This window comes from Poromitra crassiceps (genome assembly GCF_964638095.1).
Source record: "Poromitra crassiceps genome assembly, chromosome: 5".
Lineage (NCBI taxonomy): Eukaryota > Metazoa > Chordata > Actinopteri > Beryciformes > Melamphaidae > Poromitra > Poromitra crassiceps.
The window spans coordinates 41090916-41118557 of NC_139642.1; the positions used below are offsets into that span (position 1 = coordinate 41090916).

The following is a 27642-nucleotide window of genomic DNA, read 5'->3' on the forward strand; positions in this document are numbered from 1 at the left end:
TTTTGTTACTGGGGAAGTGCCCCTCGCCCATGTGATGCATTTCCAAAATCAAACTCCAGGGATGTTTAATCTCTGACCTAAAGTATTGTATTATTGCTCAAGCCTGAGAGGTTTCAAACCAAGCTTTTCGTTCAAATGGGATTCTCTACACTCCACTTTTTCTATTCAACATGAATACAAAGCAGACACACTGAGATGCTGGAGTCGATGAAAGACTCGGTCATAGTAGACTTCATCAAGAGAGCAGGATCAGAGTCATGGCGCCTCATGTCCCTGTTTTCGCCTCCATCGTCTGCATCTCCACCTTCTCATCCAGTGCTCAGGATGATGGATGTATGAGACAATAGGAGACATCAAAAGTGCAACGATGAACACAAGAAGCGCCTTTGCTATCCATGTTCTCCCACCAGCAATGTCTTTCAAGGCACAGGCAATACTTTGAGTAACTTCACAAATAAACGCCTCTACCTACAGTAGCTTACTCGCAAAGTCAAAGTTTGGATCCTTCTTTGGGGCACGTTTACCTTCTCGTGTGGACATACGGTACGTATCAGTATTGGATTAATGACTACCTATCCATCGAACCTCAGCCATTGCCACTCATCCTACTTTCTCCTCATAGCTAGTTATCTCAGCTGGCCTGAAATGTATGGTTACGATGACATAACTCAGAAATCCACTGAACTGCCAATATAATGTAACTACCGTATATTGATGTTCATTTGTAATTACTGTAATGTATCTCGACATTTCTGCTCTGTGTAAAGCATGTACTGTCTTCCAATTAGCATCGTCCTGAGAGAGGGGGGGACAACCTGCAGTGTGAGAATGGAGTAGAAGGGAGAGACTGTTGGGTGAGTCAATAGTTAACGTGCAGGTCCAACACAAGTTACCTATCATTTCTAACAAAACAAAACAAAAAAGGCCGGATCTTTTCAAATGAACCACCAAGGAATAAATCATTGAATAATACAGTTCAAATCTTTTTTGTGAGATGGTGCCCCTCACCTACAGTCTGGTTGAAATGAATGTAACTTTCAAAGTGCAGGCTAGTTACGTCTAATTTCCCAACAAAAAATGTAGGATTTGACTGAAACCGCCAAAGAGGAGATTGTTAAACAAAGCAGTTCACCATGTACTGTTACGGCTGTCATATGTCTGGAGTCGATTGCTGCAGAATTAGCCATTTCTTCTGTAATAGTATTGACTAGAAGGCTTGGCAATTAAACAAGTTGCATCCAACAGACATTCTATGGAAAACATGAACGATTTTTGGGGGAAGTCCTGTAATGATGCACTTGGGCTAGTAGCCTACAGTACAACTTGTGTCTGTGTTTTTTCTGCTCATGCAAACTGCTTTAAGTGTATCTTATCATCTCTCTTGCAACTGGCTGAATTGTTGCTGTCTTTTGCATCGCTGGTTAACTGAGTTGTATCATAAGAAGTGCGCTTTGAACTTCACCACAGACAACCTCATAAGCAAATTGGTGGCGGGTGGGAAGCACCATTGTGGCTCATGCTCCATTTGTATCTCCATTTGACTTTTATGAAAATTCCTGTTGAGAATTCCTGTTGAGAATTCCTGTCCTGATTGAATTTCATCAATAATTGGAACCAATTGAAATAAGCATGATGACAATGAAATTCTGCAAGCTGTTACCTCATTTCTCAGTGGAGAATAATCTCAGGTCTTGAGGAGAATTACGACTCATCAAAGGGAAGCAACTGCCATAATGTTCTATTTATTTCTATAATTGTCCTTTTTTTAACTTAATTGTGCTCATGTTTACATATAACCTCCCAGCTCAATTGTCTGTTGTGCGACAGATATCCATTCCCTTGTGTAGAATTATTCCCTATTATTTGGATGTACAGAATATTTAAAAGTATTTGAAAGAGCTTAGTGAAGACAGCAATTACGAAAAGAAGAAATTAATTTGAGACATATTGCTTTATAAACTGATACCCCCCCAAGAAATTAAATATGGAAATGTATTGAAATAGAGACTTTGCTGTAGCGGAGTTGCATTTGCTGTCTTTGGACAATGGTTATGGCACCAAACTATGTTTAACTTAGTAACTGGTGTGTTACTGTACTCTATACTGTGACTGGAAGGTAGTGGAAGTTATATTACTCTATCAGGTACTCCAACTGCACTGATTGCCTCTGTGTCCTGTGGACATGACCTTGTACTCATTAACTGAATGTTTATTCAACACTAGGATAGGTTTTGTTTACAGTAAATCCAATGTCAGAGGTCAGTGTATCACATGGTTGTTGATACTTCTGTTGATTGTTTACAGGACTTATATCGTAAAGATTGTATTCAGTATTTCAGCAAATCATTATGCTCTGGATAAGTTCATATGAAAGCATGTCTTTTTAAAATTGTCTTGCATTGTTTTTTGTTTTGTTTTTCATTGTTTATTTTATTTATTTATGTATTGTTTTTCTCCCAAACTACGACTGTAGCTTAGTAGTTGGTTAAAATATTGTGGTTAGTGATGAGACACTCATGTCTGTAATGTATATGTTGCACTTTGGATTTAAATATTAAATCACAGTAAGAAATTAAGTGTGTACAAAAGTTATATTTGATTTAGATACACCCTTGAATATACTGTTATATTGTACCATTATATTATACAGTGTTATAAATAGGCTAATGACATATACTGTAACACTAACAATTCAATTCAAAAAAGCTTTATTGGCATGACCATAGTGACTTACAGTGTTGCCAAAGCATAGTACAAGTACTACAAATGGAAAAATACCGTTTTAAACCATACTCACTTAAAGCAGCTACGAGCAACTTTTTCGATTGTTATTAAACAGTATAAATTTAATATCAATGCATCACATCTTACCTCTAATAGTCGACGAGACCAACGCAGAGTAGTCTCGCTTGAACCCCGAGTGAATCGGCCAGTGTAGTCTGTCTGTGGCCAGGGAAGATCAGGAAGTGAAATGAAACGGTTTGCAGCAGCCACTTCGGCCATAACCACAAAATAACTTCCAAAAAACCTGTTAGAATATAACGAGAGATGTTCGCGAGAGTATGCGTTCACATTGTTTATGCTATGTTGCTAGGCAGCGCGAACGGGTGAAGGCAGGCAGCTGCGTTTCACTTCCGGGTTTCACTTCCGGGTAGCCGGTCCGGCGGTAAGGAGAGAGAGAGAGAGCCCCCTGTTGACGCGAGTTTAGACAGACACAGACTTAATAATCATTTAAGGGAGCAATCTCCGATTCACACGGCTTTGGTCTCAGCTACTATTATAGGTAAGATGTGATGCATCAATATTGTAATTATACTGTTTAATAACAATCGAAAAAGTTGCTCGTAGCTGCTTTAAAATAAATGTATACTTAAAATATACATACTTAAAATAAATACATACTCACCATGTCTTACTAAAAATGGGGGGGGGGCATTATATGTGAAGGGAACTCTTCAGTGGTAAAAATGCAAGGCCACATACAGTATCTTTGACCACACCAAAAACAGATACAAATCAACCTCAATAACACAATGTAATCTTCGGCTTAGAGTAAATGCTGCTTTAGAAAGTCATGTCTTCCTGTTCATGAAATGTTGCATGATGTCTATGGGTAGAGGGAAGATGATGGTGGAGTTCCTCTCTCCTGCGATGCTGGTGAGGGTCTGCAGGTAACGCAGCTGCAGAGCAGACGGAGACTCGGAGATCACCAGAGAGGCTTCTTTCAACGCCCTGGAAGCCTGCATCTCTCCCTCTGCAGCAATAACCTACAATACAGACAGATGCTGATCATTTCTACTGCGGTTCTGTGACCATATTGAATTCACTGTTCATGGTTATACCGTTAGAATATCTACACATGGAAATTGTAGGCCTTAAGACATTATTGATGCTTTGTTTAATCCTCCATTGCTCCCTTCACCTTGGCCCTGGCCTCCCGGGTGGCCTCTGCCTCTGCTGCCATGGCCCTCTGCATCTGCTGAGGCAACTTCACGTCTTTGACTTCCACACGCTCCACTTTAATACCCCATGGATCAGTGGCTTCATCCAGGGACTCCTGCAATGAACATTTTCAATAACATTCTAGACATCAATTTCTTTTCCTAGTAATTGTGCGCCCTAAAATGGAAATTCTGTCGTTATGTATGTCAGTTGACACTCAGGGCTTTTAAATGACTCTTTCCTCTGGCTGTTGACATTCAAAACCGACTGAGGATCGAACCCACAACCTCAAAAGTCACTGAGGCTCAAACACACAAGCTCCAAACTGCTAGACAGCAATTCAACTCTCTGAGCTAGTGGGTCATAGTGATTAAGACTAGAAGATTAAAGTATAGTCTTTATGCATCTTAAAATATGTTTTGAAGGGACCTTTTAAGTTGAATAGTACAGAAAACCTTTTACTTTTATACTTGAGTACATTTCAGAGCCTGTACTTTTTTCCTTTTACTTGAGTAATTAAGTTGAATCAGTACTTCTGCTTTACCAGTCTTTTTTTTACACAAATAACTACTTCTACTTAATCAGAGCAACAATGTGATTAAATTTGGAATGACAAGAAAAAATTACACGTCTGTGCAATAGGCTAAGTAGGCCTAAATATCTCAGATATAGGGTTTGCAATTGTAACGTTCCATATAATGAAGTATCTCATGCTTGTTGATTTAATGATTGTTTTGCACCTGCTGCTCACGTTTGAGATACTTCTGGCTCGCCTGGAAAGAAGTTGGGAGCAGCCGAGTACAGTCAGCCAATCAGAGGCAGAGAGGGGCGGGTCATGCCTTCGCCTAGCCTTCGCCATCATGGGAAAAAAAATATTGCGCACGCGACATAGGAGAACGCCAGGATTGGAGGGGGGGTTTCTGTTTTCCCCGGTTTTGGGCGTGGTTTCTGAATGATGATGCGCTCCACAGTGTCTCTATGGCAGTGCCTGTGTGGTTCATTGTGTCAGCCGCCTTCAGAGAGAGAGGTTGTCAGTTCTAACCTGGGATGTGCACAGACTGAACTTTCATCTGTCCTTTTTGAGGCAGCAAAGTTATTTGTATTTGAATAAAAGTGGAAATAGGCGTAACAATCTTCTATATAATAATAATAATAATAATAAATAAATAATATTTTTGACAGTGCAGATAATCATATTTTTTTTAAATAACACTAAATAATAAATTAAGTTAAATTATATTTACACTAAAGTCAGGTGCTTTCATCACATTCTTTGTTATTTTCCTTTAACTTGTGCTTTTTTGTCTTCCATCCATAATTTATAAAAGATATTTTCAGCTATTGTATACTTTTTTGACAGATGTATGTTGCTTTACAACTGAAATTGGGTGAGAGACATAGAGAGTGATAAGGAGAGAAAGAGAGGTTTTGCTGAATAGCCCACTGTAAAAAGTTAAACCAGACAGGTCGAACTTTTCATAGTGCACTGTGAAAAGTTCAACCAGCCACACCTGAACAATCACACCCAGGTGGTGCTAATTAAGTGTCTTAAAGTGGTAATCCACAACAGCTGCGCTGGATTAGGTAATGGAATTGATGAGGGAGAGAAGTCTCCCCTCAGGAAACCTAGGTTACATATCGTAACCATCCGTTCATCTCTATGCAATCTAAATCCCATAGAGATAGGCACAGTGCTTATCTCTATGCAATCTAAATCCCATAGAGATAAACACAGTGTTAATCTATAAAGTCTGGCCCGCTGATTTAAAGATGGATGCAGTCAGATTATTTAAACTATCTTTGAGCAACAAAGGTTTGTGGCTTTGTGTTGTTATTATTGTGGAGGAATCTTACAAATTGGACCTTGATGGTATGCAAACACATGGAAAAATGCCCATGGATTCTGTTACCATTAGCCTACATGAAACAATGTAAGATCAATCAAGGTCCAAATGATTGCAGTAGCTTTGAATTTAGAAACTGAGAATCATGCAGTTATTATTGAGATTGTTTTAGACTAGGGTTCCAGCCCCTCACCCGCAGCTCGGCTGCTGCGTCTGCGTGGCCTCGCCTGCTCTATTGGTATGTGCAGCACACAATTCCTCAACTTTGCATCACTGATGACATCACAATTGCTCGAGTGACATCACTGATGATGTCATGGACCTTATGACATCATCAGTGACATCATTACTGACCAAAATCATCACAAATCTCACAATGCGGGACCAAAAACATGTCCAAAATCGCAAACAGCCATTCAGAAACAATCCTCCAACAACAGAGGCAGGTCTGTTGGTTTGTCTGTATGGTCAGTGCAGTCGTCTGTGTTCTGGTAGACCAGGTGTCAAAACCTGCTGTACATGGGAACCGTCCTTTGCAGTATAGTTTATTGAAGAACATTTATTTTAAAACTTTAATATCTTCAATTAATTAGAAGTGTAATAAAAACAAACTAGAACGACCGCAACGTGGACTTATGCCTCCGCCATTAGTTCATTTTTGAGTCCAAATCGCCATTTGAGGCAAATTGGAAGAAATTCCGTCAAGGCGCTCCTGAGATGTTGCGTTCCAGAGCTTGAAAATTGGGTGTGTGAGGTCACAGTGACCTTGAACTTTGACCACCAAAATGTAATCAGTTCATCCTTGAGTCCAAGTGGACGTTTGAGGCAAATTTGAAGAAATTCCATCAAGACATTCCTGAGTTATGGCGTTAACAAGCTTGAAAATGGCATTCGAGAGGTCACAGTGACCTTGACCTTTGACCCTTGATCACCATAATGGAATCAGTTCATCCTTGCGTCCAAGTCGATGTTTGAGCCAAATCAGAAGAAATTCTATCAAGCTGTTCTTGAGATATTGCGTTAACGAACTTGGGAATGCCGTTCGTGAGGTCACAGTGACCTTGAAGTTTGACCACCAAAATGTAATCAGTTCATCCTTGAGGCCAAGTTAATGTTTGAGGCAAATTTGATTCAATTCCGTCAAGGCATTCCTGAGATATGGCGTTAACAAGCTTGAAAATGGCGTTGGAGAGGTCACAGTGACCTTGACCTTTGACCTTTGACCACCAAAATCTAATCAGATCATCCTTGAGCCTAAGTGGATGTTTAAGGCAAATTTTATGAAATTCCGTCAAGGTGTTCCTCAGATATCGCGTTAACAAGCTTGAAAATGGCATTCGAGAGGTCACAGTGACCTTGACCTTTGACCACCAAAATCGAATCAGTTCATCCTTGAGTCCAAGTGGATGTTTAAGGCAAATTTGATGAAATTCCGTCAAGGCGTTCCTCAGATATCGCGTTAACAAGCTTGAAAGTGGTGTTGGAGAGGTCACAGTGACCTTGAACTTTGACCTTTGACCACCAAAATCTAATCAGATCATCCTTGAGCCTAAGTGGATGTTTAAGGCAAATTTGATGAAATTTCCGTCAAGGCGTTCCTATCGCGTTAACAAGCTTGAAAATGGCGTTCGAGAGGTCACAGTGACCTTGACCTTTGACCTTTGACCACCAAAATCGAATCAGTTCATACTTGAGTCCAAGTGGATGTTTAAGGCAAATTTGATGAAATTCCGTCAAGGCGTTGTTCCTCAGATATCGCGTTAACAAGCTTGAAAATGGCATTCGAGAGCTCACAGTGACCTTGACCTTTGACCTTTGACCACCAACATCTAATCAGATCATCCTTGAGCCTAAGTAGATGTTTAAGGCAAATTTGATGAAATTCCGTCAAGGCGTTCCTCAGATATTGCGTTAACGAACATCGGACGGACGGACGGACGTACGGACGGACGGACGGACGGACGGACAACCCGGATCCATAATGCCTCCGGCCTGGCTATCGGCGGCGGCGGAGGCATAAAAATGGGTTGTTACTGTATGCCTATTGCCACTTTTATTTAAATACAAATATTTTTGCTACCCAAAGATATGTGGACATCCTGGACTTGACCTCACAAACTTAGTAAGCTGATCTAAGAGTTTGAGTCTAAGTCCATGTGTGTGATGTTCATGGTTCATACTCACAACTCTTCTCTGGGCACTTTTGTCTATGGCTGTCACCATTCAAAAATGACTGAGGGTCGAACCCACGACCTCAAGGGTGACTGAGGCCTCAATGATGCAGGGCAGCAGGTCAACTGTCTGTGCCACCTGCTCTCTTAATGCAGGCTTTCTCAGGGCTTTAAATGACTCTTTCCTCTGGCTGTCGACATTCAAACCTGACTGAGGATCGAACCCACAACCTCAAATGTGAGTGAGGTCTCAATAACACTAGGCAGCAAGCCAACTCTGTGCCACCAGGCCAGACTTCTGAAGGTAGGTTTTCTCAGGGCTTTAAATCTTTAAAAAGTCCACCTATGTCAACACTGTACCACAGTTCTACTAATGAAAATAAATCACTTTACATAAGGGTACACAAAAAGAATAACTAATGGTCAGGTAAAAAGGTAGTAATGATTCGGTACTCATGCAGTAACAACTCTGGAGCAGCACTTAAGGGGGGGAACGATAAAGGTAAGTGGTGTTGTTAAGTAATAATGAATGAGTCACTCTTTGGAGTGAACAGCTTTGATATACCTACAAAATAATCATTAACTAATGCTTAGGGGTGTCACGATACACTCAGTTCATGATACGATACGATACATGATATTGGGTTCACGATAACAATACGATACGATATTTTAACAATATTTTTTTGCGATCGATTTGTAAGTTGAGGGGCATCCTCATTTTGAGTAATTTCACCATTTTCATCCTCCGTGTCTGTAACGTCCCTCGTATGTTCAAACAAAGTAATGAAAAGGAGAGCGAGCATGCAATCAGATGCAGATCAGTGCCACCATGTTCAGCTTCTTTTTCTCGCGATATGAGATTTCATCTCAACGATACATATTGTCATGTTTTGATATCGCGATATATTGTGGGACGATATATTGTGACATCCCTATTTAACTACTCTATTCACAAACTCACATTTAGGCTACTAATCATTAACCATCTATTCAGGAATTGACGACTAATCAGTAACTAATGATGGTCTCGACCTAGTTTCAAGATGAAGACCAGACACGCTGCCTCACGCCACACGTAATTTAGCGACATAGCGACCTCATCATCACATGTAATCCTAGCGTGACGACAAGTGCAGTAATCCCAGCGTGACGTTCGCGTGATGCACTTGCCTAGGTGACGCCGTTAATGTCGTCAGTGCAGTAATCCCAGCGTGACGTCCGCGTGACACACTTGCCTAGGTGACGGCGTTAATGTCGTCAGTGCCGAGGCTATGACGCGGCAGTATTTATAGCCACGCCGGGCGCACCACCGTCCTTGTTCCCTGTCCTCTAGCCGCTGCACTAAGCTGATCCAATTCCTTCTCTGGAAGCCGCGTTTCACCTCACCCACCTCCCCAGTCCACCACCAATGTATTGACTCCCGAAGAATCCCCTACCGTGGGGGGTTCTCTATTCTAGCCCGAGCAGATGCCCTCCCGCCTCAAGAAGAGAGGATGTATTCACAAACTGACATTTATTAATCATTAACGAACAATTAATTACTCTACTCATGGAACTGACCGACTAATCAGTAACTAATGATTAACTACTCACGAGCTGGCATTTAGTAATCATTAAGTAATGATTAACTACTCTACTCAGGAACTTAGATACTAATCATTAACTAATGACTACCTACTCATTAACTATCATTAACTAGTGATTGACTAATGACAATTTATTCATTAGCTACTCATTAATTAACTATTAGTTAATGATTAGTTTACTAGTAACTACTACATTATTTGTCTGCGTTATTGTAAAGTGTTAGAACATTTTTCCCCAAACAGCTCTTGCAGCATAATCCAAGTGTTTTGTTGTTATTAAGTTGTTGTTGTTGTTGTTGTTGTTGTTGTTGTTGTTGTTGTTGTTGTTATTATTATTATATTATTAATAAACATTGCACTGTGGATCCAAAAGTTTGTCCTTGTAGTTCTATTTCAGCCATCTCCCAACTACTGAAGTTAACAGGGGCATCGTTTTACAGTGCGCCCCCCCCCCCAAAAGGCATAAAATGTCAAATGTCCATCACATTTCTCCAAACAGCTACTGTTTTTTTTTTTACCAAACAATTGCACTGTGGATCCAAAGTCCAATATTTACCTCATTAACTCTTATATTTTCCTTATTGATCATGTGTTATTGCTCTGCCAACAACTGTATGCTCATGCAGGCAGTCAGAGCATTGTAATTGTCATTAGGACAATATAGGGGATCCACAGTGTGGATCATTTGACTACAAAAGACGGAATTCTGCTGCATTGGGTTGTAAAAAGACATGGCCCTGTTAACTGTAACAGTTTAGGAGAGGGCTGAAATGGAGCTATGGCAGCTAAATTGTTGTGTGTTTGGTGGTCCTACGAACTTGGATGGAGTTTCAGCTGCTGTAGGAAGTAAATATGAACTGCATTTCCATTTGGTCAACCATTCATTTAAAAATATCTACTAAAGATTCACCATTCACTGATCATTCCGCACCACATAAACCGTACCACCACATTACAGCTTTTTTCCCACCTGCATGCTATGTGATATGCCCTCTCTGTCAGATAACAATTCTGCAAGGTTCTTGGTACCGAGTACGTTCCTCAGGGTGGTTTGTGCCAGCAACCGCGTAGATGACTGGGCATTGGAGACGTTGGCCACAGCTGAGACGGGGCACCGTATTCGGAAATACACCACACCATCCACAGACACTGTCACGGAGTCTTTGGTTAGGATCTACAGGAGGAAAATGATGTTAATGATGCTTTCACTGGTGAGCTCCCATAGCTGTTTAAACTGGGTAACCACATACTAACCATAGACACTGGTCCAATGCTATATGAGTTTTTGAGAGACAAATGTAGTTCAAACGGAGGTTTGTTGTGGAATTTAATCCTTCCTTGGTCACACTAAGACAACACTCTTAAGGCTGAGTAGTGAAAGAGAGATCTGTTTACACCACACAATCATTTTATACTGAACTGAACCGAGCCTCGCACGCAAAGCCCAAGTTCACACAATGAAAGGAAACCACACCACCTAGCTAATCGTCCCTCAACTCAGGGAACTTGCTGTTGACAACTTCTTACCTAGAAACGATTTCACCTATTCCATGCGTGAGTCATGCAAAAAATCCACTACAGGTTCAACCAGGAAGACTATATAATCTGCACTTTCACCTCAGTCCACTCCTATTTCTTCAGGGGTCCACCCGCTATGCCGACCACCCGCTATGCCGACCACCCGCAATGCCGACCTTAGGTTTAGGGGGTGGGAGAGGTTAGGTTTTGGGTTAGGGTCTGGGGGAGGTTAGGTTTAGGCATGGCATGGGGGGAGGTTAGGTTTGGCGTGGGGGCTGGGAGAGGTTAGGTTTTGGGTTAGGGTCTGGGGGAGGTTAGGTTTAGGCATGGGGGGAGGTTAGGTTTGGCGTGGGGGCTGGGAGAGGTTAGCTCCACCGACACGCTGCACGCCGCCTCGCTCAGCTGGTTCTGCTTGTGGGCTATCAGCATTGCGACCTGTCGGCACTGCGGCCTGTCGGCACATAGACGCGGCACCATTTCTCCACCCCTTCAAATCTGCTCACACGCTCAAAGTTAGCTGTCAACTTCCGGGCTTCAATTAAATAATCATCAGCTGTTTCCCTCCTGGTTTCATTTAACCAATAGCATAGCTTCACATCACCTCTCACCTCATACACCTCCTTTGTAAGCCTATCGCATTGCTTCTCACCCCCATCGTAAGCCAATCACATGGCTGTTGTTTGCTTATATGCTTCTTTTTATCCCATTCAGCCTGCTCTACTCCTGCTGTCAGTCTCGCACCCTCCACCTCCCCCTCTCCACCCAGTCTTTGCAGACCCATCAGAGTCATCCGATTCTTCAGTCTGTAGAGTCTCATCAGTCTCAGGAGAGGCATCACCATCACCACCACCAGTATCTAGACTCTACATGGGGATAGATTTGGCTGCTGCTCAGGGCTGATGCAGCTCTCTCTCTATAGTGTGGTGTCTATGCGCCAAAGACTATTAACAATACCTAATTCTCATCATATTCTGTAATGCATCATCATCAAGCAATTGTAATCCATATTATTGTATTCATTCACTGGTCTCTAGTCTCTCCTGGTTGAAATGATATTCCCATGTTTGAGCTGAACCATGAAAACATAAATGCTGAAAACTTTACCTCTTGTGGAGGAATGTCGAAGGCTATGGTTCTCAAATCCACTTTCACAAAGGTATCAGTGCAGGGCAGAACAAAGAAAAGTCCTGAAAAGAAGATCACTGTAAGAGCCTGCATTCACTCTCTCAGTCCGAGTTAAAAAAGAAAAGAAAAAGAAAAATAATTTAAGAATGTAATTGGACATTCCTGTAGAAGTTGTTATTAAACATAACAGAATTCAATCAGAAAGTACTATTTTACTATTTTACAGTCAGTCCTTTAGCATCCATTGGACAGTGCAATGGGCTTGTCAAAAGCAGGGGTGGAAAGAGTACCAAAAACATCTACTTAAGTAGAAGTACTGTTACTTTGATGACATTTTACTTAAGTAGAAGTGAAATTACTGGTGTAAGAAATCTACTTAAGTAAAAGTAACTCATTTAGAATGTACTCAGAGTAAAAGTTAGGGGGGGGGGGGGGGGATAAAGGGGGGGGGGTAACCTCTCCTAGGCAATAAAAATTACAAAAGCATACTATATAGGCCTACTGTAACAGTGTAAAGCGAAAACTATAGGTTCTTTTTCCAATTTTCTTCAAGTTAGTCCTCGACTTCAATCAAATCTGATGGTGTTTCAGTTGGATTTGCGACTGCAGAGGTGTTATCTAATGAACTCATCCATTTCCATCTCCTTTGTGATGAAGTGCCAATATGTGATTCCACTTCTGGCAAAGTGTTGCATTTGGTACTTCCAGAGAGGTCTGATGAAACGACTTCTAGCGAATCTTTGATTAGCCAATAGACCCTTCTCACGGGGGCCATTTTGTGTCGAAAAGGCAGAATAAACACAGGTGCAAGCAAAACACTAATGAGGGTTTCCAAATTCCAATCAAGGAAGTTTGAAACCCTCATTAGTGTTTGGCTTGCACCTGTGTTTACCCTGCCTTTTCGACACAAAATGGCCCCCGTGAGAAGGGTCTATTGTTACTTTACTTGGAAACAAGTTGGCAACACTGGCAGTTAGCAAGGGTCATCAGTTTTTGGTGCACAGTTCATAGAAAACCTGGAGAAACTTTGGATGTATTTTACTCTGTACTTTGAAGCTATTTAAAATGTAACAAAGTACATTATTCAAACAAAATTTACTTAAGTAAAAGTAAAATTACTGATGTTAAAAATGACTCAAAAAAGTAGGCTACAAGTTTACAAAAAGCTACTCAATTACAGTAACTAAAGTAAATGTAATTAGTTACTTTCCACCTCTGGTCAAAGGTCCACAAAGCATTTCAGATAGAGGTCCTACAGGGTTTTCACAATCCATGTGAAACATAAAGATAAATCAAACATAACTTCAACTGGATTGTCAAATATAATCTTAAAGGATTGGTTTAAAAAGATGATAGATCTTTATTGGATTGTCATTTGGAACCTATTTGTATAATGTGCTTATTCCATCTTGTGAAGGACTCTGCACGAGTGATATCTTGGTCAACATGGTCAAATGTTTTCTGAACAGTCTACCAGTTGCTGGAGAGGCTTTCCACAATGTATAGCACAGTAAACAATACTTCAAATAACACACCTGGTCCTTTGGCTTTATTGCCTCTGATCCGACCAAGTCTAAATATGACGGCTCGCTCGTACTCCTGGACAATCTGGATGTTATATAAGCAGTTACATAATGAACATGAGCAAATAAACAATTGGAAAAGATTTACTCTACTGTATGTCAAATGGCCCAATTTTTTTCTATCTTTATCACGATAAACCAGGTCGCTGATATATCAAGCCTTTTATTAAATGCCGGATACTGTATCAGAAAATACATACTGGTATGTGTTTTATAATTTAGGAAAAATAATAAAAATATCAGATAACAGTGTGATCAAAATTCAGTTTCAGAGGCTTTCCCGTCCTCACAAGGATAAAATAATGGGGGAATCACATACCAGGCACAAAATATTGGCTATCAGCAGTTTTGATACAAATCAAATGTAAATGTTATCGGCCTTCAAACTCATATCAATGGAAACATAATCATTGTTATTTAATGCTGAATATACTCTACCTTGACACACATGAATATTGATATAGGGAAGGTTGCTAAAACACAGAGCCCTGCTATGGAGACCAATAGCCAACCGCAACATCCCAGGCCCCCTGAGGATTTATCTGTAGAGGAAATGGAGAGCACTTTACCAGCTTTTATTGCAATAGACTACAACTTGGGTTTTACATATTTTCCATCATCATTAAATTATTCCATGCCCCTCCTTAGATGACTGTAGCTGTTTTGTTCACACAACTAAATTGTAGCAATCCAATGGAACAGCAGATTTCAGTGACTGTACAGTAGCCTACACTTCTCAGTTATTACTAATGATGTAACTAATCCCTATGGAGGCCACGTTATTTTGAATACTCGTTACAGTTGTGTGTTGTATACTGAACCGTGGATAACCCTAAAATGTACCCTATCAGATAATGAGAATTGCAAACTACACGATCAAAGCAAGTTGTTAAAAAGCACTTCACGTTTTACAGTGGCTGTTCAGAAAAAATAATGAGCTCAAAAGATCTAGATTTTAGAAGTAAAAAAGCATTGACATACCTTCTATGTTGTCTGGGGAGCTGATCCGAACTTTACTTTGAGTAACCATCTCTGCTGTGCTGCTTGCTGTTGAGATCATTAGTGAGGAAGATGCAGGTAGGAGGATGGAGAGAAGGCAGCTCGTCTTCTGTTAACCACTCTGCTGTTCCTCCCAGCAGGGTGTGGCCTCTCACCTCATCCCCTGTTGCCACCCACAAGCATGTGACACACAGACACACTCGTACTCTCACCTGAAGGTGTGTGACTGTTGTTGGATTCACTTAGTGGGGGGCAACAGGTAGACAGATCCTTAACATTCTTATCTACATTACTGTCTCAGGTTGAGCTTTTGGTTTTTTCCATGGGTGTTTTTTTCCATGGTGCTTTTGCATCCACATCCATGAGCCGGCCACTAGTTAAGTGTAGTTTATGAATAAACAATAGATGGTATCTTGACACCAGGTTGACGAAACATGAGCTGCTGCAGGTAGAAGATTAAGCGATCATGTCTCTCCTGTGTTTTGCTGGCATTCTGTCTGCGTTTGAAATGCACAAAGCAGCACCATGAGATTCTGGTGTTGTGGCTCAGTGAGATTTCTGTTATTTCTGTCGAATTAAAAGTCTATCAGGGTGCTCAAAATGTAGATGCATAAGATTGTAATTCAGAAATCATGAGAGAGAGAGAGAGATGAAGGGAGACACATTAACAATCATAATTACATTTTCTTCAGAAAATATAACTCATCTACTTAACATTTATTATTACTATTATTATTAATACTAATGGTAGTATCAGTATAGTTAATTATAGTAATAAAGTAAAAGCAGCAACAAACCATAATAAAGCACAACAAAATTAAAATACAGTGCACTCTTCTTATAGTGATCATCTTGAGACGGGTCAAATTGATCACTTTATGCGGATGATCATTATAACAACAGATTGTTTTTATTTCTCTTTATTTCTCATGCATATTACATCTAATTGACATTTGTATATTACAAGAATATTACAAGAATACAGTAGCCTACATAAAGTAAGTAATGTTATTGACTTTAAAAATCCATAGCTGTTTCAAACACAGCAGCCTCTCGTAGACAGAGATCCATCCCTCCACAGACAGAGATGCGGCGATCTCTTCACAGACAGACATGCACCGAGTATCACTGCTGTATCTCATTGGCTCATTTTTGGCAGTTTGTAAGTAAAAAAAATAATAACATTACTGTAGTTTTAAACATTTTTCCATTGTTCTCAGGTGGGACAAGGCTCAAAATGATCACTATAAGTGAGTTATTTAAGCAGCATGTGTATAGGAATGATTTGGGAATCGGGACCAAGCTTTTTGATCAATATAAGTGGTTGATCACTATAATCGTGATCACTATAAGCGGATTCCACTGTAATACAATAATATAATTGCTATGATATGAAGTAGTGTGTGACCCACTGTGTCATACAGTAAGAGCAGAAATGTGAGCTGGGTGTTATCATGAAGCCGAGGCGGGTGGCGGGTCTTGTGGGAAATTTATTTCTACACGTATCCCCGGTGCATATGTATACAATACACAACTATAACCATCATAATACTATGATGATGCTTATAGCATGCATTGCCCTGATCTATGTGTGTCTACTCAGGGGAAGGTGAAAGGCCCAAGCTCAGAGGAGGTCATGGTGGAAAGTTACTGGAAAACATTCCAGTATGGGAAGAATGTTTGATATCGCCTGGGGCAACCCACAGTGATAGTTAAAGTAGGAACTTATTGGCCACATGAGAGCCAAGCCCAGCAAGTGCCAACAAGCTAAATAACATGGCATGTGATTCCCAGGTTTAGTTTAGCACATATTTGCACATTTCATTGAGTTTAAGTTTATTTCAGAATGCATTTATCTGCTTATTTAACCTTATATTATAGTTTTCTGTTTCCATTTATTAATTACTGTAACATTGTTTGGGCGGCAACTTATCCTACATATCTCAACAAATTATGCATCATACAGAAGAAATATCTAAGATTTATATCTCATTCTAATAGATACGCTCCTTCGGCACCCCTCTTTAAAAAATATTATATATTACCCATTGACAAAGTGAATGTTTATCAAACCTGCTTATTCCTACACAAGTTTATATATAGGAAACATGATCTTCCAGTCACCCTTCAATATTTGTTTATTCCCACCACAAATGTCCATTCATATCAAACAAGACACAGCAACAACAATCTACTCTTACCGCGCACACGGACTTCAAGGCACCAATTCAACATCGCTTTTAGAGGTCCTAAGCTTTGGAGTGAATTAAGCCTACCGCTAAGATCAATGTCCTCTTATTCTGCTTTCAAAAAGCACCTGAAGAAACATTTACTGTCCTCCTGATCCCTGTACTCATCCTTCTCTGACAGATTTTGACAACTTTTCTCTAACAGACTTTGTTTGCTTGCTTTTGCTTCAGATGCAAATGACCTTATTTTCGCTGCTTTGCTGATTTAACATGTAGTTTTTCTTTTTTTGTGTTTTTTTGTTGAATGTTTAGCCTGCATGTCACGAAATTAATATGAGTAGGTGTGGAACTCTGTACAAGCCTGCAAAGGCTTCGTTCCCACCTTGCGCAGATTTGTACCTAAATTTGTGCTAAACAAATAAACAATAAACAAACAATAAACAATTGTTTTGTTGATTCTATTCTGAGTCTGGGGGGGGGGGGGGAATCTAGCATTTTATATGAAGGCATGAATTTCAAGTGTCAAAAACAGGAAAAATCTAAAGATCTACAGTAGTCTGATGACAAATTATTTAGCAACTTGTTTCTTTTGGGCATCATTTGTTTTAAATATCACATCACATAACTCAGACTTCAGACTTGTCAGTTGGTTTTCACAAATAGGATTCACTTCCCCAGTTTTACTATGGCAGCCAAAATGAAACTCAACTAGTCAATATGAAACCTAATTACAAACTCTACCCACTTTATTTCCCCATGGAAGCAAGTCAAGTCAAGTCAAGTCAAGTCAAGTCAAGTCAAGTCAAGTCAAGTCAAGTCAAGTCAAGTCAAAGTTTATTTATAAAGCACATTTACACAACCACAGTTGACCAAAGTGCTGGACAGGTTACACACCAGGGTGGGAATTTCGTCATTTTAGGGGCAAGGCCATCTGGCCTTCGGCATCACAATTTTTTTTAGAGCACAAGGCCACATGCCAGGCACAAAGGTCATTGCTCTATTGACATCATGAAGAGTGATTTTTCTGAAATGTGTCTTAAAATGAGCCAATTACACATCCTTTGCATAGGGCAGGCTACATTACACTGAGACCACTGATGCTTTTAAAGCAACTGACAGTAGCAGGCTGGTAGCAGGACACTGCCAAGGTGGCCTTAGGGATCTCAGGGCATCACGGCCAGAGGGAGGGGCAATGCAGGCCATGGCCTGATGGCCTCTGTGTAATTCCCACCCTGTTGCACACATCAAATAGTTAATAACATCAAATAGTTAATAACATCAAATAGTTAATAGCAAATAGAAAACAAAAGAGCAATAAACATAGTCAAGGAATTGGCACAATCAAATATTTACAATCGGAGTGTCAGAGCTCAGCTCGAATCAAAACAAATTCCACCAGCTTGACTGTGTGGTCATTAAAGAATGTAATTAAAAAAAAAAAAAATCGAACGCTAACGAGAAGAGGTGAGTCTTCAGCAGCGACTTAAAAACTTCAGCAAAACAAGCTTTGGCTCCTCAGAGAAAAAGACTCCAAAGCCATCTTGTATTCGGCACTTCAGTGTTATTTTGATAGCACACTCTATCGTTGCATCGGCCTATAAACTGCACCCAGCGCCCAGCGCAGCGCAGATTAGTGGCCGTGGACCAGCCCACTCCATATTTTGGTATCGGCGCTACACGCAGCCTTAAGCATTACAACCACGCCTTTTAAGCGTAAAATTATGCACAGTCTGCTCATTGGAGAAGTGCAGTAAACGAGTCACAAGCTTGCCTTTTAAGCTCCAATTCCACGGAGCGATCCAGTCCGGTCAGAAAGCCAAGCGCTCTGATCTCCCCCCTCCCTTTCATCCCCAAGCGCTCTGCTCCCCCCTCCCTTTCATCCCCGTCTGTCTCATATATTTTATTCCATATTATTATGCTTCTCAAACCAATCTGACTGCAGTTTAAATACTGCAAGCATGTAAATACGCTACACTATAGCAAGATCAAAGTGAAAAGAATGTTCTAAACCAGGGGTGGCCAAACTTTTTTGGTTGTGGGCCGCATACAGAAAAATATAAGGAGTCACGGGCCAAACAATATTAAGCGCGGCAGTTTTCGCGGCAAAATTTTTTGACCAGCAGCAGAGAGTAATGCGATTTTTAATTAGATACCTAGTGCCACTGAACCACTATCTAAGAGATTATAAGAAATAATGGAAAAACTTGCAAACGTCTTTATGATGTCAGTCAGGATATTGAGCAAAATACTTGCTTCAAGTGGAAAGATCATCATCAGTCAAACCTCTCCATCATCATTTTGCGACTCAGCTCATAAACTAGGAAGAGGGCTCCATTGGCAGGGAAGGTCCGTATCATGGTAGGAGTTAAGCCAGAGTACAGAGGGCGGACTCCTGTGGGATGGAGGAGAGTCACATGACTAAACACATCGTTCCCCAGAAATGATACAAACTCCCCTCAGACCAAGCAGTGACAAGATACCTCATCCCTGCAAGCTCCTGGTGGTGATGCAGTTTTGGCCTTTTAAAAGCTGTGACAACAAGTACAGGAATGTTGGATAGGTCATTTCTGATGTTGTTCAAAGTAGAATAGAAGAGAGTCGAGTATAGACTATAGTCATCAGTGCTACAGTGACAAGATACCTCATCCCTGCAAGCTCCAACAAATTCGGACCGGTGGTTTTGGACTTTCAAAAGCTTTTGTCACTGATGATGTCACGATTTGCTAACACCGCCGAACCCGCAATTTTATGATGATGATAATGGTGATGAATGCTGGTTGGAAGGGACCTCCTTGGGATTTTTGTCTAGGTCTAAAAGACTAGAACAAAGATACACACAGTTTCATCTGAGAAAATGTGAGAACTAAAGCTATTGAGAACTGGGCACATTGGAGTACATTTCTGCTTTGAAATACATATTAAAATCTTACCCTCATTGCGTATAATACCCATGGAGGTCTTGATGAAGCCCTCTTGCCTCCCAGCTAAGGAATACACCTGGATTCTGGATTTGACACAGTCTATGGGGTAGACCACCAGCCATAGACAGGCTCCGGCAAACCCACCGCTGAACATAAGTGGAAGATAGCCTGCAGAAAGAGAATCATTTTGAGGGAGCAGTCCACAAAACTAATTACTGTACATGTCTCAAGTTTCAGTGTCACTGTTCAGCTGACAATACTGCAATATTATCCCAAACTTCCTAATCCTCACAATTTGATTGTTATTTGGAAATGTCGATGCCATACCTATGCCATCCTTGTCCGTGCCCAGGTACTGGGCAAACTTAGAACGGCTAAGTTCATAGGCTCCAAAAAAGCAGAAGTAACCTGGCATCTCCCTCACGATGTTGGTTGTCAGTCCTTGGTAGAAGCCCAGGGGACCGTTGTTCTTCAGCACCGTTTTGATGACTGCCCACACTGTGCTGAAGTCACACCAGAACACACAGCACAGTTAAACCACATGGGTTCAAACATACCTCCTACATCCCACGCTCTGCTCCAATCCAAATTTTATTTTTCGTCTCACTGACCTTTTCTGTCCGCTTGCTATCTTGCCTTCTTTCTGCATTTCATGCAAGGCCTGCAGGCGACATTTCACCAGCTCAGTGGGGCACAATGCCAAGGAGGAGAAGATGGAGGCGAGTGACCCCGCGCAGGCCTTCTGGATATCACTGATGGGGAACAATGAGGGGTACAGCGGAGGAAACAAAGAAACAAAAAGGTAATGAAGTAATACCTCTAGCTATACAGTATCTGTTGCAGGAGATCTGTACCAAACCCTTCAACATGGGTGGTTGTCAGTGCTGTCCCCTCACAGCGAGAAGGCTGCGCATTTGAATCTCCTCCCCGAACCTTTCTGTTTGGCATTTACAGAGTAAATCTATTCTATATATACTGCAGGATGTATATTTAGTAGTTTGTATCCATGGTGTAGTATGTATACATGTACCGTATATGATGCTATGTAAAACCCTTTGAGACATGCTTGTGATAAAGGACTATAAATAAGCAAAACAAGACTTGATATCTGTCTAATCAACATATAATCAATCAACATTGATTATTTGACTAATCAATGTATAGAGACGTTTGAGAATTACATACTACACACAGGTGTGTTTGTAGTGTTGGGGAGGAACTAAACAAAGGTAAACCAGGTAAAAGGACCACACACACACACACACACACACACACACACACACACACACACACACACACACACACACACACACACACACACATCATAGCACTAAATCTTGAAGAAAAAAAAAGTACATTCACACAAATTCCAGTGTCACACCTGAGGGTGGCATCACTATCCGCTCCGCTCATGTAGGAGACGGCACGTTGGCAGAAGCCATAACTCAAGAAGAGCACAGCGTTCTCACTGATGTTGGCCATGATGGCCGGCGTGGTGCCCCTATAGAGGCCGCGGATCCCCTCCTGCCTGTAGGTGGACGTGAAGCAGTGGACGAAGCCGCGGTACAGGCCGGGGAAAGTCTGCATCTTCACCTTGGCGGTGTCAAACGGCTGGCCACTCACCGCACAGGCTGTACCGCCTAGGGAGAGACAAGGTATAGGGAGATTCATGAGATTGGGAAGAAGAGAAAGAGAGAAAAGATAGGGAACACTTGTATTAGAGTGGGCTACATGCTTTAGACTCAGTGGTTCTCAACATGGGGCGCGGGCACCACCAGGGGTCCTTGAGGGGGCTCCAGGGGAGTCCCATTGTTTCAATTCAGCATTATTTAATTGACAAGAAGTGAACACAATTATAGAAAGTAGAAGAATGACCATTTTTATTTATATATATTTTATTTTCATTTTTTATATAACAGTATGCGAACAAGACAAACAAGCTTAGCCACAGGAAAAGAATGAAAGAAAGAGAAAAACAAACCAGACAAAACAAAACAAACAAAAACAAACAATAAAACATACATCGACATTCAACATTATAACATGGTGCTATCAGCCGCTTAAGGTGCACATGTGCTTGCAAGAGACTATGTGCACGGCATTCCACACAAGGGGCCCACGAGCCTCCCGTCACTCCCAACCTCAGTCACAGTATAACATAGATCATGTCCATCAGCCAAACCTGAAAAGAAGGTGAAGAGGAGGACTTCCAATCCTTCAGAATGAGTCTTTTGGCGATAGTTGTCCCCAGTGTCAGAGATTGTTGCACAGCTGTAGGGAAATTCAGAGAGGACTCTGAGCAGCCTAAGATGGCGAATTCTGCCTCCGGCTGTAGGGTTATTTTGTAGGCCTTGGAGTACCAATCAAATATTTTGGCCCAAAATCCCGCTAATGAAGGGCAGAACCAGAAGGCATGAGATAGTGTGGAAGAATGACTATTTTGATAACAGTTTCAATGTTATCTCTCTGTGAACATACAAGGTAGGCAACTACTTGGGGCCCCAGACTGTTACGGGGCCACCAAAGGCTGGCAAACTTTACTCCACAGCAGTGACCATAACCCCCTCCCTGTTAAACAACCAACGGACGATTTGCAATTTGCATTGAAACCTCCCTAAATGGGCTCCATGTCGTGCCCTGGCCTGGACGATTTGCAATGATGTAGGAAACCTCCCTATAGGGGCCCCATGTCTTTATTTTAAGAAACCTCCCCAAAGGGGCCCCATGTCATTCCCGTCAAACTTGCATGATTCATGACATTCTGTTGAATTGAAAGTGAAAGAAGCTAAATGAAAAAGAGTTATCTGGAAGCCAAAAAAGAAAGAGAAAAAATAGGAAGAGGGAAAAAATGAAGCAACAGAGTGGAGCAGATATTATGCAGCTAACTGAATGTTGTTATTTAGTCTAGCCTTAATGGGGAGATACTTGAATACTTTTGTTACTTAGAAAATTCTACTAATGTGAACATTTGCAGTAAAATAATCTTTTAGATTTCGTGCACAGTGGAGGAAATCAAAAAAATTATTTTACTGGCTTGCACTCCACTGTGGAGCAGATATTGATTAAGCAGATAGCTGAACGCTGTTATGTAATCTAGAAATCACTTCAGATAGTAATTTCATCACATTTTTTGTTAGTTAAAAAAAAAATCGACTAATGTGAACATTTTATTTTTTTAGATTTCATACATTGTTGGTGTTTTCTGCTATTATAGACACAGATTAAACTTTACAACATAAACATTAGCTTAATTCCTGTTGCAGACAGTGTTTGCTAATGCAATAGCTGACAGGAAATAAACTATGGTCCAAACTGTTCCCTAGCAACCGAATTCCAGTGAAATGGTCTATAATGATGAGGAATGCTGGTTGGAGGGGCCTTCTGGGAATTTTTGCCAATGGCTCCAACAGACTCTAGAATTGCCACTGTCTCTACCTAGCCTGGTAAACCAGCCGGTCACGTGAACTCACATTTGGTAGAACGAAATGTGTTGACGTGACCGGCTGGTTTACCAGGCTAGTCTCTACCTAGTCATTAAAGTCGAACTGAACCTGTTCGTCACGTGCATAATGAGTCCGTTTCAGACTGAAAACATAGTTTGTCTAAGATGACAGGTTGAGAGGCGGGTCATAGTATCATGTCGATGATTTTATTTGAGAATTCTGGGGACTGGATTGGGCTTTGGCCAATCCTGGCGTGTTCCGCCTCCAAATCGAGTGCGATTCAGTGTGTTGTGGCGCTCCCCTCGGGAAGAGCCTTTTGACGGGAGGAGTGGAGCTCAGCGAGCGGCAGGCAGCCAGCTGCCTTCGTGTTGCCGAGCGGAGAGTGCAGCACGTCGGCCTGGAATCTCCGAAGTGCGACCCCTGACAACCAAGCTCTCGGATGCACGCGCCATTATCGCTGCTATAACAATACGATATCCCTGGAATGCGCGTTTTAACGAGCCAGTTACATTTCTTTGCATTCTTAGAGATTATAGTTTTTGTTTTTTATCCATGTTTCTAACAATTGGCCAAGTTAGTAGTTAGTTTATGGGATAGGAATTCTGCCAGATGACAGGCACTAGGCGCCATTTTTGACTTCATTTGGAAGAGAAAATTATCCAGAAATGAAGATTTGATTGACAGCTGCATGTCGTGATATGATTGGTTGAAATGGGGTAGAAATTTGATAGTGACGTCAGCAAACTGTAAATTACTGTTATCAATGAAATCTTGAAAAACAAACTTTTGATGTGAAAAAGTGTGAAAAACTAAAGAAATTAGATTGTTGTGATTTGTTATTAAATAGGTGCACTGCATACCCAGGTATTTGAACTAAAAGAAAAGAAAAGTCATTCTTGGGTTCAGCTCGACTTTAAGTTCTGGGGGTGGAGCAGTGACCGGGACAGCATATGTGTGTAAGTGCATGCACGTGTACAGATTGGACTATATTAAACATACACAGATATTCAAAATAAAATAATAATACTTTTATGATGATTTTGTACATGGGACCTCGGTTCTCCTTTGAACTGTTTTCTCCCTCCATTTGTGCTTCGGGCGTGCCCCCCCGCCCCTTCTTCCTGGGGTCTGGTTCAGGATTGGGGAGGCCAGTGGTCACTATACCCCCCCTTCCCCCTCCCTCACTCACATCCAACCTCCCTCCCCCTGCTTGCCCCCCCCCCCCTACCCCCCTACATACACATGTATATCCCGACACACTACCACGTCCACCCATCTAACAAGAACACCCCCCCCCCCAAAAAAAATGGCCGCATGTCTGCACAATCACCAGATCCTGTCTCTACTTTTGTATGTCTTGTATTTGATTGTTATTAGTTTGTTTTGTATAAGTCTGTTCTGTTTATGTCTTTGACTTATTTGTTCTATTGTGTTGGCACAGTTTATGTCTTTGACATATTTGTACTGTTATGTTTGCACCTTAATAATAAAATAAATAAATAAAAAAGTTCTGGCTAAAATCATATATGTTTTTATTTTATTTTTTAGCTAAACTCATATCTAAGAACAAAATATTCTCCGATTTGGGTCACAGGTCTCATCAAAAGGTTGAGAATCACCGCACATTGGTTTACTTTAACAATTGGCAGGCAAGATAGCACAAAGATAACCTATCAAAAGACACGTACCTACTGCTCCAGCAAAGATGACCTACATAGGCCTACTGCTCCAGCCAAGATTACCTGCTCCAGCCAAAGATAACCTACCTACTGCTCCAGTCAAAGATAACCTACCTAATGCTCCAGCCACGAAGTCGATGATTGGCTGCATTTTGGGACCTGGAGCCATAATGATTCAGTAGATGTGGTGCACCTGAAAATGACAAAATGCATTACAAAATGTAGGCTAATAATCCCATCACGATACAGAACTATAATTTTTGTATTTGTATTAATCCCGTAAGGATAGCCCACTAATGTTATACAAACACCACAGCAAAACAATAAGTCTGTCTATGAATGATAGCCAGGGTTGGGGAGTAACGGAGTACATGTAGGCCTATTCGATATACAGTAGGCTATTTAAAATACAAAATATGACTACCGGTATTCCATTACAATTACAGTTTAAATTGGTGGTATTCTGAATACAGTTACTGACTTTAAAAACTAGTAGTGCAGTGACGGTTCCCCCAATTCACCACCCCGGAGCGCTCCCCCCCCCCACAAATTGCACTCAGTCAGGTCCCCCTAAGCTCACTCCACAAGTTTGAAGTTGATCTGACAAATGGTTCTCGAGATACGTGAAGGACAGATATACAGAAGTCGATCGGACGGACAGTCCTGGAGATACGTGGAAGCTGTGATCTTATTGGTTGAATTGCACAAAGTTTACCACTGCAATTTCTCGGGTTCCCAGCAACGCACCTGCCAAGTTTGAAGTCGAACGGACGAATGGTTCTCGAGATAAACCGTTTTTTGTGTTGCCAGTAGGTGGCACTATGACGATGCATAAGTCCAAATTGCATGAAATGCGGCACCGCAATCCATCAGGGTCCGAGCAGCGCACTCCAACTGAACCGTTTGGTTTGACGAAGTAAAACTATTTTTAGAAGCATTTTACAAAATGTCTATGGGAAAATAAATGGCAGATGAAAATCTCTGGTACAGTGCTGAAGCAGGAAGTAGGCGGTCACTTTGCCTCTATGACAATGCATGGTTGTGAGAATTGTTTCAATTTGTTGGGACTAAAGTAAAGAGCCTGGTCTCCTACCTGCTCTATTTGTAAAGTGCCTTGGGATAACTCTTGTTATGATTTGGCCTATATAAATATAAAATTGATTGATTGATTGATTGATTGATTGATTGATTGATTGATTGGTTGATTGATTGATTGATTGATTGATTGATTGATTGATTGATTGATTGATTGATTGATTGATTGATTGATTGATTGATTGATTGATTGATTGATTGAGAGAGCTGTGGTGCAGAGTGGCATCCAAACTTGTCCTGAAGGTGGCGTGTATGGCCAACTGTGGAGTGTGTTGACATCTTGTGGACATTTTAGTGTATTACTCTTTACAACCAAAGAGACAGCAGGTACCAAAATTGAGAGTGCGCATTATGGTTTACGCACAGAGACCTTTTATATAGATAGAGACACCCCAACTTCCAGTCACTTCGTGTATATGTGCCGTGGAGGTCTTCAGACTTCATTGGCTGACCAGTCCATGGGGCCGGTCTCCTAAGGGGGCGTGGCAGTGGCGAAACCGATACAGGTATATTGAAAAGCCTCTGGCTGAGCATATTGCACTGACACCTGCGCCAGAGTAATAATAGACAGAGTGAGAGGAATTCAAGTCTGGCCTGCGCGCTTGCTTGCAGTTTCATTTTTACGCAGGGAAAGAGTTCTCGCTTGCAGTTTCAGTTTTACGCAGGGAAAGAGTTCTCGCCAAAGCACCTCGAGGACAGTACCGCAGGGATGACGTATTTTTGTAGGCTTTATCCAGAAATCGCCGCCATTTGGTTCTTCAGTGGAAAGGTCTATGGGGATTTCACTTAAATGCATAAAATAAGGTAGCCTATGTGGTTAACAAAAGTTTATGGGAAAGCGAATTTGGGTTCAGCCGGCGTGATACTCTTCACAAACGAATCCGGAAGTATACTTCCGGACTCATTCATACGTTTTAAAAGTAATCGTGCATTCCTTCGAGCTAAGCCTAATAATAATGATGATGTGTGTGTCTGTGTATGATAAATTGAATATAGACTCACTAAAAATACTACACACTATAAGTTAAAATAGGAATATTATTACAATATTAGAAAGGGTATTTTCCCTAGTATCTCGCAATAGGAAATCACTTTCTGCATTTTGCAAAACTCGGCATGACACCGGCCAACTTCCAAGTCTGTATGGGCTCTCAATCTGCAGTAGGCTACAGCATGCTGATAATGCTGATGTAACGCTGATAAACTATTGCATACCCGAGCAGTTCGCTCTGTAGACAGATGATTAATGTGGCAGAGCAGCTATAGCCTACAATCAAACATTCAAGTGTTAAACACCTCAGACGGACTAGACCCCAATGAAAATAATTCAACTCACCTTTCCCTCTATATGATGCCCAGTGTAGTGATAAACTCTACTGTTTGTCTATTTATACTTGTTGTGGGTGTTTCCGTTTTCTTGGTAATTCCCTCGAGCTCTCTTTGCAACAAGTTCCAGCCCATTCCTGTCATCCGTAAAAGTGAAACCAAAAGTGAAAATGCGCATTTACGCACATCAAGCGCACTTGGCTGGGATCGGACTCAGC

At 41.2% G+C, this 27642-nt stretch overlaps 2 protein-coding genes across 3 annotated transcripts; both read right to left on the reverse strand.

Annotated features, from left to right (window-relative positions):
• Window positions 1–3572: 3572 nt before the first annotated feature.
• Window positions 3573–14832, reverse strand: LOC310776478 (stomatin-like; the record flags this gene model as incomplete). Its single annotated transcript, XM_083636666.1, has 7 exons — window positions 3573–3767; window positions 3923–4057; window positions 10517–10720; window positions 12169–12251; window positions 13725–13797; window positions 14211–14314; window positions 14754–14832. The coding sequence occupies 7 exons, from the start codon at window positions 14830–14832 to the stop codon at window positions 3573–3575; spliced, it is 873 nt and encodes a 290-aa protein (XP_083492792.1).
• Window positions 14833–18846: 4014 nt separating this feature from the next.
• On the reverse strand, window positions 18847–27510 carry slc25a15a (solute carrier family 25 member 15a). Of its 2 annotated transcripts, XM_083636433.1 has the most exons (7): window positions 27435–27510; window positions 25118–25196; window positions 21263–21521; window positions 20493–20633; window positions 20209–20384; window positions 19891–20049; window positions 18847–19352 (listed from the first exon to the last, which is right to left on the reverse strand). In XM_083636433.1, exons 2-7 carry the CDS (start codon window positions 25170–25172, stop codon window positions 19234–19236), a joined length of 909 nt encoding a protein of 302 aa, XP_083492559.1. In that variant the 5' UTR covers window positions 25173–25196; window positions 27435–27510; the 3' UTR covers window positions 18847–19233. The 2 variants fall into 2 exon arrangements, with proteins under 2 accessions (XP_083492559.1, XP_083492560.1); XM_083636434.1 differs by lacking the exons at window positions 25118–25196; window positions 27435–27510 and adding an exon at window positions 25013–25068.
• Window positions 27511–27642: the final 132 nt, after the last annotated feature.